Genomic DNA, 18,328 nt, shown 5'->3' with positions numbered 1-18,328 from the left:
ACAGAAAATAACTCTAGCTCATGCTTTAAAATATCTGTAGAAAAAAAAACCAGGCCATATTAGACAGACACATTAAGACACTTTTAGTTTCACACAGATGTATATGCGGAGATCAGTGTGTACTGAAACAACTGGCGCCTCAATAAGACCTGCTCCACTAAGATGTTCTTCTGTCTCATTTCAACAGGCCCGAGGTCATGAATATAAGCAATGAACTGAAAGCTAAAGTAAAAGCTTCAGTCCTGCAGGGTGTGACCACTTCTTTGTATTCTTGTTTATTTACACATATTCAGAAAGTGGCATGGAAAAAACCTAACACATGATTATTCGTTCAGAGAGAGCAGCAGGTTAAACAACTGACGGTACATGAGCTGATAGGAACATGTGTCTGGATTTTAAATAAAGACACAGGTGAAGGAAGAAGAGGTGACATTAAACTGAATAGCACCGCTGGAAAAAGCTTTAATGTTCAAATCAAGACAGACAGAAACAGAAAGAACAATATCTCTTGATGGAAACATACAGTAATCATGATGTAAAACTGAAAAGGTCAAGCAAACGTGTTGCACAACATGGAACAAGAAGATGCTCTGTTTTGCAGTGTGTGTTTTTACAGCACCGCTCACACGCAAACATGTCCGTGCACCACACATCATACAGGATGTGGTGGCTCTATCACTTTTCTGCAAACAACACAAATTTGTGTAAAAGGAAATGAAAAGAAGAGAACAAGAGATGAAGCAGCTCTAATGGGTCGAGCTGTAGACCTCAGTCATTACAGACTCTGCATATATGACACATTCAGCTCTTCACAAGATGCCCCTGAAGTCCAGAGGGTTTGCAGATGTGATCATGTAGGGATAGTGCTGAGGACAGATGTGCCGAGGGCTGGTGGGTCTGCGTGGTTCTGCAGCAGGTCTGAAGGTCTTTCTGAACTGTAACACAGAGAAACACGTTCGTCTGAACACAGTGCTGTTCGTCTTTGCTCGTGCTGATGAGAGAATAAGTCAGCTTCGTACTTACGCGTCTGCATTTCAGAATCAGTGCTACAATGAAAAGGACCAGTACGGCGGCGAACGCTGTCATGCTCAAGGAAATCAAGGTCACATCCAGAATCTTGTCCTTGCACGGTTCCTGGAGGCCCTCCTCTGTGAGACACAAGAACAAAGCTTATAACAAGTTATAAATTCTCATTATGAATGGACGGTGTGTATGTGTGTGTCCTTTCACCTTTGACAATGATGATGGTGCCGTTGCTGGACTGGGTTTCCTTCTGGTGGGTCTGTTGACTGAAGTGGATCCAGCTGCAGTAGTACATGTCGGTGTCGTCCAGCTCCAGCAGAGACAGGCTCAGCGTGAACCCAGAGCCCTCCATCACCTGCTCGTCCGCAGTTACTACAATTCGGTTATCAAATTTTGGATCTGTTTTATGCTTGGTGATTCGCCCCTCTGTCAGGGATAGGAACACAACGTCCCTGTCACCACTGAAGCGCCTGTGCAGGTAGAGCCCCATCGGGTTAGACAGCGACGTGGTGCACGTGATCTCAGCAGATGAGTTTACTCTCAGGAAAGACACGGACAGAGGGGCCTGAGACACTGTGGAGAGGAAGAGGAGGACGGTTACTGAGAGCAGTGAGTTGTTCATGTAGAGAAACGTCAGGAAACTGAAGACGGGTCAGACAGTTATCACCTCTGCCAACCTTTACTCAAGTTTTATACGTCTACTCTACAGCTCAGTGAAACTGTGCTTCCTGTTTAACTGTATTTAGCAGCCACAGTCAAAGGTCACATTTTAGATGAAGTTTAAAAATCATTAAAAAAAAAGAATTTTATGACACATAATTAAACCAGTGGTTCTCCACTGTTTGACTTGTGAGTCCCTGAACCCGACTGAGACCATCTGCAGGAAACAGTGAGACGTTAATGAACCAGTAACAAAGTGTTCTCCTGCAGAACGATGCTGTTAGTTCTAACACTCTGAGAACGGTTTGCTGATAAAATGACTTTGAACTATTCAGATTGTGATTGAAGGACTTTTAGTTTTCACTGTTGTACTTTTACTGAAGTAAAGAATCAACCGGTCGTTTCACTGCTCAAACGACAAAAACATGACAAACAGGAACAGACGACTCACACTCCTCCATCCAGTCTCTCTCTCACACACACACACATGCACACACACGCACACACACACACACACACACACACTCACCTGTCCAGGTGTGGAGTATAACCTCAGCAGGCATGCAGAGTAATCCCAGCACACAGCTCCACGAGTACGCTTCCATCCTGTGAGCCGGGCTGCAGGCCCACAACTGACTGACTGTCACTCAGAGAGAGCAGTGTGGTGTACAGGGGAAACTGTGTGTGCGTGTGTGTGTGTGTGTGTGTGTGTGTGTGCTCTGCGACATCACAGTCACATCAAAGACGAGGAAGTGCTTGATACTGACAGATGTTTATTTTCCATCACACAGAAGATGTGTTATGTACAGTGGCTGAGTTAATCTGCACCATGACTGACACATTAACACCCTGTCACTGTAACAATTATTAACTTTTTCATGTCATTATCAACAGTAACATGAAATATAATATAATATAATATAATATAATATAATATAATATAATATAATATAATATAATATAATATAATTATATAATAATATAATATGTGATGTTATATTATATTATATTATGTTATGCTATATTGTATTAAATATATTATATTATATTATATTATATATAAAGGTGGATTTCCAAGTGACATTAGAAAAAGGAGGAAATTCTCTCCTGGTTTTTAATCCCTTGTAATTTGATCCCAAAAATGCTGGATCCCAAATTTCCCATAATGCAACTCATCACAGCACAGCACAGGGTCATACTCTTCATCATGAGGAGACTGCATGTGTTCAAATGGTGACATAACCCTTTAATCAGATTATCACAGAATATATACATGGATCAATCAATCTGTAAAAACACAAATCATCATATTTACATTTATCAATTTGTAAAAACACAAATCATCATATTTACATTTATCAATCTGTAAAAACACAAATCATCATATTTACATTTATCAATTTGTAAAAAATATGTCACAGATTATTGAAAGTGTAAAGAAATTAAATAGGATAAACGTCAGGCTGACGTTTCAGAGGCAGGAGGACACACAGCCAGCTGTGTTGAGGAATAACCCCCCACCCCCACACACATATACTGAAACACAGATTACAGATGTTGTCAGGGGGTCTGGGGTTCAGGGTTCAGGGGGGTTTTATCCACCACAGAGTCTGTGTCACTGAGGTCATCTTGAGTATTGCACGTCATCATGTTTCTGATGACTTGTCTTCGTCTTCTGGTTCTAAAGAGGAAACACAGGATGATGCAGACGCCAATGATCGTGAAACAAACAGCCATTGTGGCGGGAATCCTGCTTTCCTGCTGTGGCTCTGGCCCTGGCTCAGTTTTTTTGACATTCCAGACTGCACCTGACAACAAAGAACACACCTGTTAGTACCTGTGGGTTAAATACAACCAAGACTTTTACTGTATACACACAGGTGATAATGATGCGCACACACACACACACACACACACACACACACACACACACACCACTCACTTGTAACACCACGTTTGCCGATGAACCGGTTAATTTGTACCGTAAAGTCATCACCACCACAGGTTGTCTTCACTTTGAAGGTGTAATTCCCCATTTTCTGGACTTGTGAGATGTTCACTGACATGATGTCATGAGTGCCGATCCTCTTTATATAAGGTTTGCTGATATTTGCGTCATTACAGAGTAGATCTGTAACTTTACAAACTGCAGGGTCCTCCAAGTTGTAAGTCACAATGCAGGTTAGTGTCACAGTTCCTCCAGCTTCAAATTCCACTGATCTGTTGCACTTCAGTAAAACTCCTGGAAAAGAACAAGGCAGAAGTTATGATTTCCTTCTCTTACTTCATTATGTATCTACAGTATATACATTATGTTCATATAAATACCTTGATTTGATAAGGTCTTGGCTTGGCCTTGTTGAAAAGTAACAGCAATGAGCAAAGTCAGACACAAGCTCAGGTTCGACATCTTGGATCTTCTGTCTTCAGAGAAAGGAACAAAGTAAATGTTAAGAGCCGCTCTGGCACCTGAAAGTCATTCTACCATAAAGTCAGGGAGAAATACTGTACTTCACCCAAATGCTTTCACCTGACAGCTGTAGTTACTAGCAATTCTACACTACTCAGATTTTACATGCAAAATATAAAACAACATTGTTATGGATTAAACCAGTGATTGATATGTGGAAAGATATTGGAGTAACCCTTAAAAATCACAACTTGATCAAATGAAATTTATCACATTGTGTTGGGAACAAATAGAACATCTTGTCTTTAAAAAATTTATGATCACAATAAACTCACAATAAACTCACAATAAACACACACACACACACACACACACACCTAATATGATTCAGTACACATTCAAAGCCTTATCACGAGAAAATATTTGGTTTGTTTGGATCAATATCTTTCCCTGCTTCAAGTGCAGAACAAACAGAAATGCAAACAGACTCAGACCTACCTTAGACTGCTTCTGTCAGGAGAGAACCATCGATCGATTCTGAAGGAGAAGTGACAGGTCACGGGAAATGATCCCAGGTGAAACACACCTCTTCAGCGGGAGTTTCCAAACAGGTAAGGAGGAGGAGGAAGGAGGAGGAGGAAGGAGGAGGAGGAGGAGGAGGAGGAGAAACGCCTTCGCGGGTGTAAAGATAAGTGGATTAAAAGAAAGAGAAAGAGAAAGGGAGAAATGAAGAATAGGGCAGAGAGAAACACGGGTGCAGCCTACATGTGAGTACAGACGGTCAGTCTGTGGTTTATAAGTAACTAAAGAACAAAAAATGACACAAGCATAAATACATTTTGGTAACGACAAAGGTTGTTCCTGTATTTTCACATGTATTCATTTCATTGATATATTGATCTATTTCTGTATTTCTACATTTTGTTCATGTGTTTATTTCTGTGTGTGTATGTTAATAAGGTGAGCGTTCAGCAGCAGGTGATAAATGCAAGTTATTGCAACATGTTGTTTAGAGTGAAACACGGTTTTGGGTCAAAGTTCAGGTCATCAGCTCCAGTTCTGCTAAAAGCTTTTACATGTTTCTGCTCTCTGGATTATTGCTCTGCATTTTGTATTTTTGTATTTTGGCATAAATACTTCACACATGCTTCAGACTCCCTGACGTCTCAGAGCAGCCGGACAATCAGACGACTCTGTACCTAATTAATGTTATTAGTCATTATGTGAGCAGCTCAGTGACATCAAGGCTTCAGTCTGGACCTCATCTCTCCTCAGGCTCAGCTTTGGCCATGTTGTAAAGACAGACATCGCCCCCCTGTGGTCAGGTGAAAGAACTGCACATACGGAGAATTCAGTCCCTGGTCCATAGAGCAGCAGCTCTTCAGCAGGTCCTTCGTGGTCGTCAGCAGGATGGAGATGGTCCAAGCAGAATCAGGACCGAGCTTAGGCGGTCCTCATTCAACCATCATGTCTTAAAGTAAAACCCTGTCCTCACCACTGCATGTGGGGGGGCTGTGCGTGGACCTGACCCTGGTTTCTGTACTGGGTGTGCAGCAGCGTGCTGGCCTGGGGGGAGTCTTGGCCCTGGAGCCAGTCTTGATAGAGGGTCTGCAGGGCGGGGTTGACCTCTGGGAGACGGACCGGCAGGCTGCTGTAGGAGTCCTCCATCTGCTGGACCAGGGCTTTGTCCACCCGTCCTCCCGCCTCGCTCTCAGCCTGACCGCGGCCACTCAAGCACCCTGAGTGGACACAAGGGGGGTGGGGGGGTTAACATGAGCAGGTAGGTCTCTGTGGGACCTACAGGAGTAAACATGTGCAGCGCAGAGTTACCTCCCGGGCAGGACAGAACCTCCACCAGCTGGTACGGCACTCGTCCCTTCCTCATCCGGTGGACCAGGGTCTGGATGTTCCTGAAACCATAGATGGCAGCAAACTGCAGCAGAGTCTCTCCGTCCCGCACGCGCGCGTGTGTGTGTGTGTGTGTGTGGTGTGTGTGTGTGTGTGTGTGCGCGCTCTGCGACGTCATAGTCACATCAAAGACGAGGAAGTGCTTGATACTGACAGATGTTTATTTTCCATCACACAGAAGATGTGTTATGTACAGTGGCTGAGTTAATCTGCACCATGACTGACACATTAACACCCTGTCACTGTAACAATGATTAGCTTTTTCATGTCATTATCAACAGTAAGATGAAATATAATATAATATAATATAATATTATATTATATATAAAGGTGGATTTCCAAGTGACACATTAGAAAAAGGAGGAAATTCTCTCCTGGTTTTTAATCCCTTGTAATTGAATCCCAAATTTCCCATAATGCAACTCATCACAGCACAGCACAGGGTCATACTCTTCATCATGAGGAGACTGCATGTGTTCAAATGGTGACATAACCCTTTAATCTGATTATCACAGAATATATACATGGATCAATCAATCAATCTATAAAAACACAAATCATCATATTTACATTTATCAATCTATAAAAACACAAATCCTCATATTTACATTTATCAATTTGTAAAAAATATGTCACAGATTATTGAAAGTGTAAAGAAATTAAAAAAGATAAACGTCACCCCCCACCCCCACACACATACACTGAAACACAGATTACAGATGTTGTCAGGGGGTCTGGGGTTCAGGGTTCAGGGGGGTTTTATCCACCACAGAGTCTGTGTCACTGAGGTCATCTTGAGTATTGCACGTCATCATGTTTCTGATGACTTGTCTTCGTCTTCTGGTTCTAAAGAGGAAACACAGGATGATGATGCAGAGGCCAGTGATTATGAAACAAACAGCCAACACGGCGGGAATCCTGCTTTCCCACTCTGGCTCTGGCTCTGGCTTCGGGTCAGGTTTTTTGACATTCCAGAATTCATCTGACAACAAAGAACACACCTGTTAGTACCTGTCGGTTAAATACAACCAAGACTTTTACTGTATACACACAGGTGATTATGATGCACACACACACACACACACACACACACACACACACACACACACACACACACACACACACACACACACACACACACACACACACACACACACACACCACTCACCTGTAACACCTCGTTTGTTGTTGAACCGGTTAATTTGTACCGTAAAGTCATCAGCACCACAGGTTGTCTTCACTTTGAAGGTGTAATTCCCCATTTTCTGGACTTGTGAGATGTTCACTGACATGATGTCATGATTGCCGATCCTCTTTATATAAGGTTTGCTGATAATTGCGTCATTACAGGTTAGATCTCTAGCTTTACAAGCTGCAGGGTCCTCCAAGTTGTAAGTCACAATGCAGGTTAGTGTCACAGTTCCTCTGGCTTCAACGTTCACTGATCTGTTGCACTCCAGTAAAACTCCTGGAAGAGAACAAAGCAGAAGTTATGATTTCCTTCTCTTACTTCATAATGTATCTACAGTATATACAGTATGTTCATATAAATACCTGGATTTGATAAGGTCTTGGCTTGGCCTTGTTGAAAAGTAGCAGCAAAGAGCAAAGTCAGACACAACCTCAGGCTGGACATCTTGGATCTTCCGTCTTCAGAGAAAGGAACAAAGTAAATATTAAGAACCGCTCTGGCGCCTGAACGTCATTCTACCATAAAGTCAGGGAGAAATACTGTACTTCACCCAAATGCTTTCACCTGACAGCTGTAGTTACTAGTAATTCTACACTACTCAGATTTTACATGCAAAATATAAAACAACATTGTTATGGATTAAACCAGTGATTGATATGTGGAAAGATATTGGAGTAACCCTTAAAAATCACAACTTGATCAAATGAAATTTATCACATTCTGTTGGGAACAAATAGAACATCTTGTCTTTAAAAAATTTATGATCACAATAAACTCACAATAAACTCACAATAAACACACACACACACCTAACATGATTCAGTACACATTCAAAGCCTTATCATGAGAAAATATTTGGTTTGTTTGGATCAATATCTTTCCCTGCTTCAAGTGCAGAACAAACAGCAATGCAAACAGACTCAGACCTACCTTAGACTGCTTCTGTCAGGAGAGAACCATCGATCGATTCTGAAGGAGAAGTGACAGGTCACGGGAAATGATCCCAGGTGAAACACACCTCTTCAGCGGGAGTTTCCAAACAGGTAAGGAGGAGGAGGAAGGAGGAGGAGGAGGAGGAGGAGAAACGCCTTCGCGGGTGTAAAGATAAGTGGATTAAAAGAAAGAGAAAGAGAAAGGGAGAAATGAAGAATAGGGCAGAGAGAAACACGGGTGCAGCCTACATGTGAGTACAGACGGTCAGTCTGTGGTTTATAAGTAACTAAAGAACAAAAAATGACACAAGCATAAATACATTTTGGTAACGACAAAGGTTGTTCCTGTATTTTCACATGTATTCATTTCATTGATATATTTATCTATTTCTGTATTTCTACATTTTGTTCATGTGTTTATTTCTGTGTGTGTATGTTAATAAGGTGAGCGTTCAGCAGCAGGTGATAAATGCAAGTTATTGCAACATGTTGTTTAGAGTGAAACACGGTTTTGGGTCAAAGTTCAGGTCATCAGCTCCAGTTCTGCTAAAAGCTTTTACATGTTTCTGCTCTCTGGATTATTGCTCTGCATTTTGTATTTTTGTATTTTGGCATAAATACTTCACACATGCTTCAGATTCCCTGACGTCTCAGAGCAGCCGGACAATCAGACGACTCTGTACCTAATTAATGTTATTAGTCATTATGTGAGCAGCTCAGTGACATCAAGGCTTCAGTCTGGACCTCATCTCTCCTCAGGCTCAGCTTTGGCCATGTTGTAAAGACAGACATCGCCCCCCTGTGGTCAGGTGGAAGAACTGCACATACGGAGAATTCAGTCCCTGGTCCATAGAGCAGCAGCTCTTCAGCAGGTCCTTCGTGGTCGTCAGCAGGATGGAGATGGTCCAAGCAGAATCAGGACCGAGCTTAGGCGGTCCTCATTCAACCATCATGTCTTAAAGTAAAACCCTGTCCTCACCACTGCATGTGGGGGGGCTGTGCGTGGACCTGACCCTGGTTTCTGTACTGGGTGTGCAGCAGCGTGCTGGCCTGGGGGGAGTCATGGCCCTGGAGCCAGTCTTGATAGAGGGTCTGCAGGGCGGGGTTGACCTCTGGGAGACGGACCGGCAGGCTGCTGTAGGAGTCCTCCATCTGCTGGACCAGGGCTTTGTCCACCCGTCCTCCCGCCTCGCTCTCAGCCTGACCGCGGCCACTCAAGCACCCTGAGTGGACACAAGGGGGGTGGGGGGGTTAACATGAGCAGGTAGGTCTCTGTGGGACTGACAGGAGTGAACATGTGCAGCGCAGAGTTACCTCCCGGGCAGGACAGAACCTCCACCAGCTGGTACGGCACTCGTCCCTTCCTCATCCGGTGGACCAGGGTCTGGATGTTCCTGAAACCATAGATGGCAGCAAACTGCAGCAGAGTCTCTCCGTCCCGCGCGTGTGTGTGTGTGTGTGTGTGGTGTGTGTGTGTGTGTGTTGTGTGTGTGTGTTGTGTGTGTGTGTGCGCTCTGCGACGTCATAGTCACATCAAAGACGAGGAAGTGCTTGATACTGACAGATGTTTATTTTCCATCACACAGAAGATGTGTTATGTACAGTGGCTGAGTTAATCTGCACCATGACTGACACATTAACACCCTGTCACTGTAACAATTATTATCTTTTTCATGTCATTATCAACAGTAAGATGAAATATAATATAATATAATATAATATTATATTATATATAAAGGTGGATTTCCAAGTGACACATTAGAAAAAGGAGGAAATTCTCTCCTGGTTTTTAATCCCTTGTAATTGAATCCCAAATTTCCCATAATGCAACTCATCACAGCACAGCACAGGGTCATACTCTTCATCATGAGGAGACTGCATGTGTTCAAATGGTGACATAACCCTTTAATCAGATTATCACAGAATATATACATGGATCAATCAATCTATAAAAACACAAATCATCATATTTACATTGATCAATCTGTAAAAACACAAATCATAATATTTACATTTATTAAGTTGTACAAATATGTCACAGATTATTGAAAGTGTAAAGAAATTAAAAAAGATAAACGTCACCCCCCACCCCCACACACATACACTGAAACACAGATTACAGATGTTGTCAGGGGGTCTGGGGTTCAGGGTTCAGGGGGGTTTTATCCACCACAGAGTCTGTGTCACTGAGGTCATCTTGAGTATTGCACGTCATCATGTTTCTGATGACTTGTCTTCGTCTTCTGGTTCTAAAGAGGAAACACAGGATGATGATGCAGAGGCCAGTGATTATGAAACAAACAGCCAACACGGCGGGAATCCTGCTTTCCCACTCTGGCTCTGGCTCTGGCTTCGGGTCAGGTTTTTTGACATTCCAGAATTCATCTGACAACAAAGAGCACACCTGTTAGTACCTGTGGGTTAAATACAACCAAGACTTTTACTGTATACAAACAGGTGATAATGATGCACACACACACACACACACACACACACACACACACACACACACACACACACACACACACCACTCACCTGTAACACCTCGTTTGTTGTTGAACCGGTTAATTTGTACCCTAAAGTCATCAGCACCACAGGTTGTCTTCACTTTGAAGGTGTAATTCCCCATTTTCTGGACTTGTGAGATGTTCACTGACATGATGTCATGATTGCCAATCCTCGCTATATAAGGTTTGCTGATATTTGCGTCATTACAGGTTAGATCTCTAGCTTGACAAACTGCAGGGTCCTCCAAGTTGTAAGTCACAATGCAGGTTAGTGTCACAGTTCCTCCAGCTTCAACGTCCACTGATCTGTTGCACTTCAGTACAACTCCTGGAAAAGAACAAGGCAGAAGTTATGATTTCCTTCTCTTACTTCATAATGTATCTACAGTATATACAGTATGTTCATATAAATACCATGATTTGATAAGTTCTCGGCCTGGCCTTGTTGAAAAGTAACAGCAATGAGCAAAGTCAGACACAACCTCAGGCTGGACATCTTGGATCTTCTGTCTTCAGAGAAAGGAACAAAGTAAATGTTAAGAGCCGCTCTGGCGCCTGAACGTCATTCTACCGTCAAGTCAGGGAGAAATACTGTACTTCACCCAAATGCTTTCACCTGACAGCTGTAGTTACTAGCAATTCTACACTACTCAGATTTTACATGCAAAATATAAAACAACATTGTTATGGATTAAACCAGTGATTGATATGTGGAAAGATATTGGAGTAACCCTTAAAAATCACAACTTGAGCAAATGAAATTTATCACATTGTGTTGGGAACAAATAGAACATCTTATCTTTAGTAAATTTATGATCACAATAAACACACACACACACACACACACACACACACACACACACACACACACACACACACACACACACACACACACACACACACACACACACACACACCTAATATGATTCAGTACACATTCAAAGCCTTATCACGAGAAAATATTTGGTTTGTTTGGATCAATATCTTTCCCTGCTTCAAGTGCAGAACAAACAGAAATGCAAACAGACTCAGACCTACCTTAGACTGCTTCTGTCAGGAGAGAACCATCGATCGATTCTGAAGGAGAAGTGACAGGTCACGGGAAATGATCCCAGGTGAAACACACCTCTTCAGCGGGAGTTTCCAAACAGGTAAGGAGGAGGAGGAAGGAGGAGGAGGAGGAGGAGGAAGGAGGAGGAGGAGGAGGAGGAGGAGAAACGCCTTCGCGGGTGTAAAGATAAGTGGATTAAAAGAAAGAGAAAGAGAAAGGGAGAAATGAAGAATAGGGCAGAGAGAAACACGGGTGCAGCCTACATGTGAGTACAGACGGTCAGTCTGTGGTTTATAAGTAACTAAAGAACAAAAAATGACACAAGCATAAATACATTTTGGTAACGACAAAGGTTATTCCTGTATTTTCACATGTATTCATTTCATTGATATATTGATCTATTTCTGTATTTCTACATTTTGTTCATGTGTTTATTTCTGTGTGTGTATGTTAATAAGGTGAGCGTTCAGCAGCAGGTGATAAATGCAAGTTATTGCAACATGTTGTTTAGAGTGAAACACGGTTTTGGGTCAAAGTGTTTTATTGTTGTAGGTTTCCTGCAGGAAGTCACAGTTTTCATATTAATATGTTTTCATACGAACGAACACATGAACTGTACAGAGGCTGTTCAGTGAGCGACGACGTCATCATCCAGAGTGTTTTAGTTATTAACACGCATGTTTGATCTCATGATAAAAGTTTGTGGAATGAAAATAAAACAAATTCATCTTGTACCATTAAAAATAATATGAGTCTCTACACTGGGACGGATTAACGCTGTGAAAGGAAAAGTTGATGACCTCTGATCTCCTGAATTAGCAGCTGGACTTTCAACTGAGTGTTGAGATAAGACAATCACACTGCTGCACAGCTGTGTTAAAGAACACAGAGGAACAGTGGCAGTGCCTTGAACACACAGTAAAACCTGCTCACTCTGGACTAGACTTTATTTTCACATTCAGGGTCAAAGTTCAGGTCATCAGCTCCAGTTCTGCTAAAAGCTTTTACATGTTTCTGCTCTCTGGATTATTGCTCTGCATTTTGTATTTTTGTATTTTGGCATAAATACTTCACACATGCTTCAGACTCCCTGACGTCTCAGAGCAGCCGGACAATCAGACGACTCTGTACCTAATTAATGTTATTAGTCATTATATGAGCAGCTCAGTGACATCAAGGCTTCAGTCTGGACCTCATCTCTCCTCAGGCTCAGCTTTGGCCATGTTGTAAAGACAGACATCGCCCCCCTGTGGTCAAGTGGAAGAACTGCACATACAGAGAATTCAGTCCCTGGTCCATAGAGCAGCAGCTCTTCAGCAGGTCCTTCGTGGTCGTCAGCAGGATGGAGATGGTCCAAGCAGAATCAGGACCGAGCTTAGGCGGTCCTCATTCAACCATCATGTCTTAAAGTAAAACCCTGTCCTCACCACTGCATGTGGGGGGGCTGTGTGTGGACCTGACCCTGGTTTCTGTACTGGGTGTGCAGCAGCGTGCTGGCCTGGGGGGAGTCATGGCCCTGGAGCCAGTCTTGATAGAGGGTCTGCAGGGCGGGGTTGACCTCTGGGAGACGGACCGGCAGGCTGCTGTAGGAGTCCTCCATCTGCTGGACCAGGGCTTTGTCCACCCGTCCTCCCGCCTCGCTCTCAGCCTGACCGCGGCCACTCAAGCACCCTGAGTGGACACAAGGGGGGTGGGGGGGTTAACATGAGCAGGTAGGTCTCTGTGGGACTGACAGGAGTGAACATGTGCAGCGCAGAGTTACCTCCCGGGCAGGACAGAACCTCCACCAGCTGGTACGGCACTCGTCCCTTCCTCATCCGGTGGACCAGGGTCTGGATGTTCCTGAAACCATAGATGGCAGCAAACTGCAGCAGAGTCTCTCCGTCCCGCTCCAGGGTCACTTCCTGGAAGTCTCGGTTCCTGTGAAACCACGACACGGAGGACACGAAGAGAGACACATCAGTCATAAACATGACGCTGTAGACGTTCAAGGGTTCCCACTGAGGCACAGCGACATCATGAAAACCATGACCGGACATCAATGAACGCTGCGGTGCAGGTGTCAGCGTCCAGGTGAGTCTCACCTGAGGGTCTTGTACGTGATCTCATGGACCTCCAGACCAAACAGCTCTTTGGCAGCATGTTTGAACACGTGCTCCAGGAAACCTTCAGAACCTCGGCCCTCGTGCCTCACCAGCGCTGCCTCTCCCGCCTCCCCCAGCCTGCAGCCAATGACAGCTACTCAGTGAAGATATCAATATGTAATCAATAATCAATATTCAATAACATAGTTCTGTCAGTGTAGAGCTGGAAATATCAAACACATGTAGAGTCAGAAACGACTCATCATCAGTTTGTCATCAGTCACGCTCGTGATGTTATCAACACACTGTCCAGTCTGGTCCTGTCTGTTCTGGCCTGATCCAGTCTGATCCAGTCTGCTATGGTCTGGTCCTGTCTGTTCTGGCCTGATCCAGTCTGATCCAGTCTTTTCTGGTCTGATCCAGTCTGATCCACTCTGGTCCAGTCTGGTCTACTTGAGGTAACAAACAGAAGAAACTAGTTCCAGTACTCACACTGGATCCAGCGGAACAGAGTCCAGGTCCTCCACTGAGACCTTCTTCTGCTCCATCAGGTGATAGATCTCACCTGAAACATCAAACATCACAGTTACTGAAACGTCTTCATTAGATTTAGTGTCAGAAGAAGAAGAAGAAGAAAGAAGAAGAAGAAGAAGAGAGTAACAGGAGCTGAGGAGGAGGAGGAGGAGAAGAAGCCTTCTTCAAATGAGTCTGTTTTTACACTGAGCTCTACAGTCAAACTACAAATACTGTAACAGGTTTTAATGTCCGCACCAGACGTGACGTAGAGGACCAGGTGTTCTGTGGCTCAGGCTCTAACCTGTCTGTTTGTGCTGAGTCAGCTCTAATGTAATAGTATAGTGTAGTTCAGTATAGGGACAACCTGAGGTGAGGACACAGTCCACGTCTCTGGAGTCCAGCAGACTGTTGCAGAACTCCTCTCTGACGGCCTCCAGCTTCTTATCAAAGCAGGGAGCCACCACCACATGGTAGAGCTGGTCTGGACTCAGCTTCTGCCGGGACGAGAGCGAACATAAGGAGTCAGATAATCTACCTGCAGCACCACAGCGATTCATGTTTCTATCCACTGTGAGAGCTGAACCGCCTTCACATCACTGCTCTGTCCAGATGTGACAGACAAGACCGCTTCCTCCTCATCCAGTCAACATCTGGACAGAGTCCTTCTCCTGAAGACCTCAGACTCAGAGCAGCAGTTTAACCCTCAGGAGACACACTACTTACACTGTTATCATGTTTTATTTGCCCAAGGAGCCGTTCCTGATACAGTTACCTGCACAAGTTAACTCTGACCTTTAACTGACTAGTTGACCTCAGACAGGTAACTAGTCCCACTCACCTGCTGCTTAGAGAAGTAGTCTTTGACCAGACAGCCCATGATCTGCTGAGGAGACCTGGCTGTGCAGATATGAGGGGTCACCAAGCTGCCCAGGACCCGCTCCGAGTAACGGATCCACCCTGTGTACACACACACACACACACACACACACACACACACACACACACACACACACACACACACACACACACAGTCTCATTTAATCTTGATCTGTTAAGGGAATAAACAGAACCTCACAGAGGAAGATAATAACAATAATAACGCACCTGAAACAATCTGTAAAATACACATTAGAGCTGTTGTTTCATTGTTTCCCTGACACCCTCCCACACACTGAAAGTTTGCATGTGTGTGTGTGTGTGTGTGTGTGTGTGTGTGTGTGTGAGGTCTTATCTCTGATGAGGGGAGCGGTCAGAAACAAGCTTTCTATCTTTCTCCACCAGCTCTCCTCCATTATCTCTGTCTCCATATTCAGCTCATGATCCACATTAACTGTACAGTCAGCAGCGGAGGGAAGGAAACAGGGGGTCTGACAGGTGGGGGATAAAAAGAGGGGGTGGGGTGGGGGTGGGGCACGGTGGAGCAGAGAGGAGGAGGAGGAGGGGGGAGGTTTACCTGGGCAGGAGGAGGTGAACATGGGCAGGGCGTGGGAGTCGTGGTGCCTCCTGCGGTACCTCTGAATAAACTCCTTCTGACTCTCCAAGATGCTGAATCCTGCAGCCAGAGTGGTGTCGAACACATACTGGACTCCTGTGGACCAGATCCCAGAGCAGAGAGCACAGACTGGGTGAGACTGACGTGGGGGTGAGGTGGAGGAATGTCGAGCACCCGTGAGAGATACAGCGAGCAGGTGTCAGTTTGTCCACACAGAGAGAAAAGGGCTACGCAGAGAGCCACGTTCAAGACTTCAACTGGTTTTAAACAAGAATCAAAACCAAATAAAACACGACAGAGAATCTGAACGCAGCTTGTTTCTGATTTAATACAGTCAGTGACCTGATGAGGAGAAGACATCACATCACAGATCCCACATTAAAAACCAGATCCGCCTCCTTGAACTTCAGACAGATACATACAGTTCATTTTTAAATGCTCACCCAGACTCTTCAGGAAGCCACACAGTTTGAGGGCGGAGTCACTGATGTCCACGCCAAACTTGACAGCAAAGAACGGCAGCGACTGTGGACAAACGGAGGCGACCAGCACCTTGTGCTTCGACACGTCACACTTCTGAGAGGGACAGACACATAATGGGACAACACAGTGTGAGTTACACAGCACAACAACAACCACAACAACAACAACAACAACAACAACAACAGGCCGGCTGGTTGTGTATCGAACCTTGTTGTTCTCCAGAACCCGCTCCACCTCCTCCAGGCTCTGCTGAGATATCTTCAGGCTCTCCTCCTCTGACAGACAGCCGTCACAGGACAGACAGGCGCTCAGCAACACCTGAGGCCCTTCACTCACCTGGGCAGACACAGGACAGGTGAGATAACACCAGAGAGACGGGTCACACGGAGGCTGAGACATCGTGACTTCTGGTCCCAGCATGTGCTAAGATCCTGAAACACTGGCGCCTACATTTCCCATAATGCAACCTGACCCTCCATGCCTAGTAAATGCTCAGATCTTTTTAACACACCTCCAGTTTTCAGGTATAATATGTAGTGTGATGACATCATCAGAGTTTAATTTATTTGACTTTGCTTTATTTTATTCATTTAATCTGTATCTCATTTTATAAAGCTAATAAATAAACATATAAACAAAACCCCTCTCAGGTGAAGTCTCAGGTGCAGTAGTCTTCCTCACTGCCTCAGATGTACAGAACACGTGAACACTCATTTAATAAACAGGTGAGGACTGATGTAGTTACCTGTCCGTTGACTTCCTCTCCCTCCTGCTGTGCGTTGGCTCCTTCATCATTCTGCTTCTTGTTGCACTGTGAGCAGATTGATAATCAATTAAAGACTTTTTCTGATCCAGGATCACTAATAGAAGAGATTGGTTCCTCAGACCAGGCTGGGTCAGTTCACCTGTTTGGTGCAGTTCTCACACTTCTCCTTCTTCTTTGCTACGTTGACCTCCGACATCTTCCTCGCTGTCACCTGTAACATAATATAAAATATGTAGGTGTGTAGATAACAACAGTATGAGCCTCCTGGTGCAGATCACTTCCTGTCAGCCTCCTCCTCCTATCAGAAACACAACAGACTCATAAGGATGGGAAACTTGCAGTGTACACAAACCACTATCCTGTCATTACCATTTAAATGGTTTGAGTTAATTACAGACGCAGAGCTAACAAAAACAACCACAAGTTACAGGTTCAGGTTCAAGTTCAGACTGGAGGCGGCGATCAACGATGAAAACCACATATTTACTGAATAAACAGCATTTCAGCCTGTGATGATTGAAACAAGAAACTGTGGTGAATGATTTACTGTAACTGTCACAGTGTCAGACAGAGCTGTAACTGTAGGAACATTACACACACACACACACACACACACACACACAGTATATGTGTATGTGTGTGTGTGTGTATATATATATATATATGTATATATATATATATATATATATATATATATATATATATATATATATACACACACACACATACACAACAATATCACTGTGTGGAGTGTTGTTGTGTAGTGTTGTGTTATGTAGTGTTGTGTGACAGTGTGTTGTGTTGTGTGACAGTGTGTAGTGTTATGTAGTGTTGTTGTGTTGTGTGTTGTTGTGTTATGTAGTGTTGTGTGTTGTTGTGTTGTGTGTTGTTGTGTTGTGTGACAGTGTGTAGTGTTATGTGTTGTGTTGTGGTGAGTGTTTTTGTGTGTTCACCGGAGGTAACTCACCGGACGGATTATGTATCTGCTCTCAGACAAAGACGAGGAGGAACTGCAGAGGACAGAGCGGCTGAGGAGAACCGGAGGACCGGATGACCGACTCCCGGCAGGTGAACTCAGCCGCCTCTCAGCTCTCTTCTCTCGGGTCCAGTCGTGTGTGGACGGCGCCACCACCCGCATCCAGCTCCGCGGTTGTTTCACCGCAGACTTCAGCCTCTAACGCTCTCGCCACTGTTCCCTGAACACGTCTGCCTCCATTATAGTTGTAACCCGGCTCATCCAGTACGGATGTTGTCAAAATAAAGGAACAGCTGAGTCTGTTCTGTATAAAACGGAAGAATCTTTG

General features: G+C 44.2%; 6 protein-coding genes across 6 annotated transcripts; all 6 read right to left on the bottom strand.

Annotated features, from left to right (window-relative positions):
* Positions 1-442: 442 nt before the first annotated feature.
* Positions 443-2,372, bottom strand: LOC130162118 (uncharacterized). The gene is made up of 4 exons (XM_056365684.1): positions 2,213-2,372; positions 1,231-1,596; positions 1,024-1,148; positions 443-935 (listed from the first exon to the last, which is right to left on the bottom strand). The coding sequence occupies exons 1-4, from the start codon at positions 2,286-2,288 to the stop codon at positions 810-812; spliced, it is 693 nt and encodes a 230-aa protein (XP_056221659.1). The 5' UTR covers positions 2,289-2,372; the 3' UTR covers positions 443-809.
* A 384-nt stretch (positions 2,373-2,756) lies between these two features.
* On the bottom strand, positions 2,757-4,938 carry LOC130161959 (uncharacterized). Its single transcript, XM_056365362.1, has 4 exons — positions 4,592-4,938; positions 4,012-4,107; positions 3,626-3,925; positions 2,757-3,491 (listed from the first exon to the last, which is right to left on the bottom strand). Exons 2-4 carry the CDS (start codon positions 4,091-4,093, stop codon positions 3,244-3,246), a joined length of 630 nt encoding a protein of 209 aa, XP_056221337.1. The 5' UTR covers positions 4,094-4,107; positions 4,592-4,938; the 3' UTR covers positions 2,757-3,243.
* Positions 4,939-5,005: 67 nt separating this feature from the next.
* LOC130161961 (nuclear prelamin A recognition factor-like) lies at positions 5,006-6,071 on the bottom strand. The gene is made up of 2 exons (XM_056365364.1): positions 5,924-6,071; positions 5,006-5,832 (listed from the first exon to the last, which is right to left on the bottom strand). The coding sequence occupies exons 1-2, from the start codon at positions 5,976-5,978 to the stop codon at positions 5,585-5,587; spliced, it is 303 nt and encodes a 100-aa protein (XP_056221339.1). The 5' UTR covers positions 5,979-6,071; the 3' UTR covers positions 5,006-5,584.
* Positions 6,072-6,141: 70 nt separating this feature from the next.
* Positions 6,142-8,277, bottom strand: LOC130161956 (uncharacterized). Its single transcript, XM_056365360.1, has 4 exons — positions 8,124-8,277; positions 7,556-7,651; positions 7,170-7,469; positions 6,142-6,983 (listed from the first exon to the last, which is right to left on the bottom strand). The coding sequence occupies exons 2-4, from the start codon at positions 7,635-7,637 to the stop codon at positions 6,727-6,729; spliced, it is 639 nt and encodes a 212-aa protein (XP_056221335.1). The 5' UTR covers positions 7,638-7,651; positions 8,124-8,277; the 3' UTR covers positions 6,142-6,726.
* Positions 8,278-9,673: 1,396 nt separating this feature from the next.
* On the bottom strand, positions 9,674-11,143 carry LOC130161957 (uncharacterized). The gene is made up of 3 exons (XM_056365361.1): positions 11,047-11,143; positions 10,661-10,960; positions 9,674-10,510 (listed from the first exon to the last, which is right to left on the bottom strand). Exons 1-3 carry the CDS (start codon positions 11,126-11,128, stop codon positions 10,254-10,256), a joined length of 639 nt encoding a protein of 212 aa, XP_056221336.1. The 5' UTR covers positions 11,129-11,143; the 3' UTR covers positions 9,674-10,253.
* A 1,063-nt stretch (positions 11,144-12,206) lies between these two features.
* narf (nuclear prelamin A recognition factor) lies at positions 12,207-18,305 on the bottom strand. The gene is made up of 12 exons (XM_056365356.1): positions 17,992-18,305; positions 17,164-17,235; positions 17,004-17,069; positions 16,466-16,594; positions 16,219-16,351; positions 15,737-15,871; positions 15,122-15,240; positions 14,648-14,777; positions 14,260-14,332; positions 13,768-13,905; positions 13,446-13,603; positions 12,207-13,354 (listed from the first exon to the last, which is right to left on the bottom strand). Exons 1-12 carry the CDS (start codon positions 18,160-18,162, stop codon positions 13,107-13,109), a joined length of 1,572 nt encoding a protein of 523 aa, XP_056221331.1. The 5' UTR covers positions 18,163-18,305; the 3' UTR covers positions 12,207-13,106.
* Between the last annotated feature and the right edge of the window lie 23 nt (positions 18,306-18,328).

Source organism: Seriola aureovittata, chromosome 21 (assembly GCF_021018895.1).
Source record: "Seriola aureovittata isolate HTS-2021-v1 ecotype China chromosome 21, ASM2101889v1, whole genome shotgun sequence".
Taxonomy (NCBI): Eukaryota; Metazoa; Chordata; class Actinopteri; order Carangiformes; family Carangidae; genus Seriola; species Seriola aureovittata.
The sequence above is the reverse complement of the archived record's forward strand: the minus strand, read 5'-3'. Positions and strand labels throughout refer to the sequence as shown.

Coding starts and splice junctions, on each gene's coding strand:
- LOC130161959 (XM_056365362.1), bottom strand. CDS start 4,093: ATGTCGAACCTGAGCTTGTGTCTGACTTTGCTCATTGCTGTTACTTTT. Junction 3,926..4,011: donor CAAGACCTTATCAAATCAAG/GTATTTATATGA, acceptor GTTCTTTTCCAG/GAGTTTTACTGAAGTGCAAC. Junction 3,492..3,625: donor CGGCAAACGTGGTGTTACAA/GTGAGTGGTGTG, acceptor CTTTGTTGTCAG/GTGCAGTCTGGAATGTCAAA.
- LOC130161961 (XM_056365364.1), bottom strand. CDS start 5,978: ATGAGGAAGGGACGAGTGCCGTACCAGCTGGTGGAGGTTCTGTCCTGC. Junction 5,833..5,923: donor GGTTCTGTCCTGCCCGGGAG/GTAACTCTGCGC, acceptor GTGTCCACTCAG/GGTGCTTGAGTGGCCGCGGT.
- narf (XM_056365356.1), bottom strand. CDS start 18,162: ATGCGGGTGGTGGCGCCGTCCACACACGACTGGACCCGAGAGAAGAGA. Junction 15,872..16,218: donor TGGCTTCCTGAAGAGTCTGG/GTGAGCATTTAA, acceptor TCTGGTCCACAG/GAGTCCAGTATGTGTTCGAC. Junction 13,906..14,259: donor TCTGTTCCGCTGGATCCAGT/GTGAGTACTGGA, acceptor CATTGGCTGCAG/GCTGGGGGAGGCGGGAGAGG.
- LOC130162118 (XM_056365684.1), bottom strand. CDS start 2,288: ATGGAAGCGTACTCGTGGAGCTGTGTGCTGGGATTACTCTGCATGCCT. Junction 1,597..2,212: donor TATACTCCACACCTGGACAG/GTGAGTGTGTGT, acceptor TCCTCTCCACAG/TGTCTCAGGCCCCTCTGTCC. Junction 936..1,023: donor TGATTCTGAAATGCAGACGC/GTAAGTACGAAG, acceptor TCTGTGTTACAG/TTCAGAAAGACCTTCAGACC.
- LOC130161957 (XM_056365361.1), bottom strand. CDS start 11,128: ATGTCCAGCCTGAGGTTGTGTCTGACTTTGCTCATTGCTGTTACTTTT. Junction 10,961..11,046: donor CGAGAACTTATCAAATCATG/GTATTTATATGA, acceptor GTTCTTTTCCAG/GAGTTGTACTGAAGTGCAAC. Junction 10,511..10,660: donor CAACAAACGAGGTGTTACAG/GTGAGTGGTGTG, acceptor CTTTGTTGTCAG/ATGAATTCTGGAATGTCAAA.
- LOC130161956 (XM_056365360.1), bottom strand. CDS start 7,637: ATGTCCAGCCTGAGGTTGTGTCTGACTTTGCTCTTTGCTGCTACTTTT. Junction 7,470..7,555: donor CAAGACCTTATCAAATCCAG/GTATTTATATGA, acceptor GTTCTCTTCCAG/GAGTTTTACTGGAGTGCAAC. Junction 6,984..7,169: donor CAACAAACGAGGTGTTACAG/GTGAGTGGTGTG, acceptor CTTTGTTGTCAG/ATGAATTCTGGAATGTCAAA.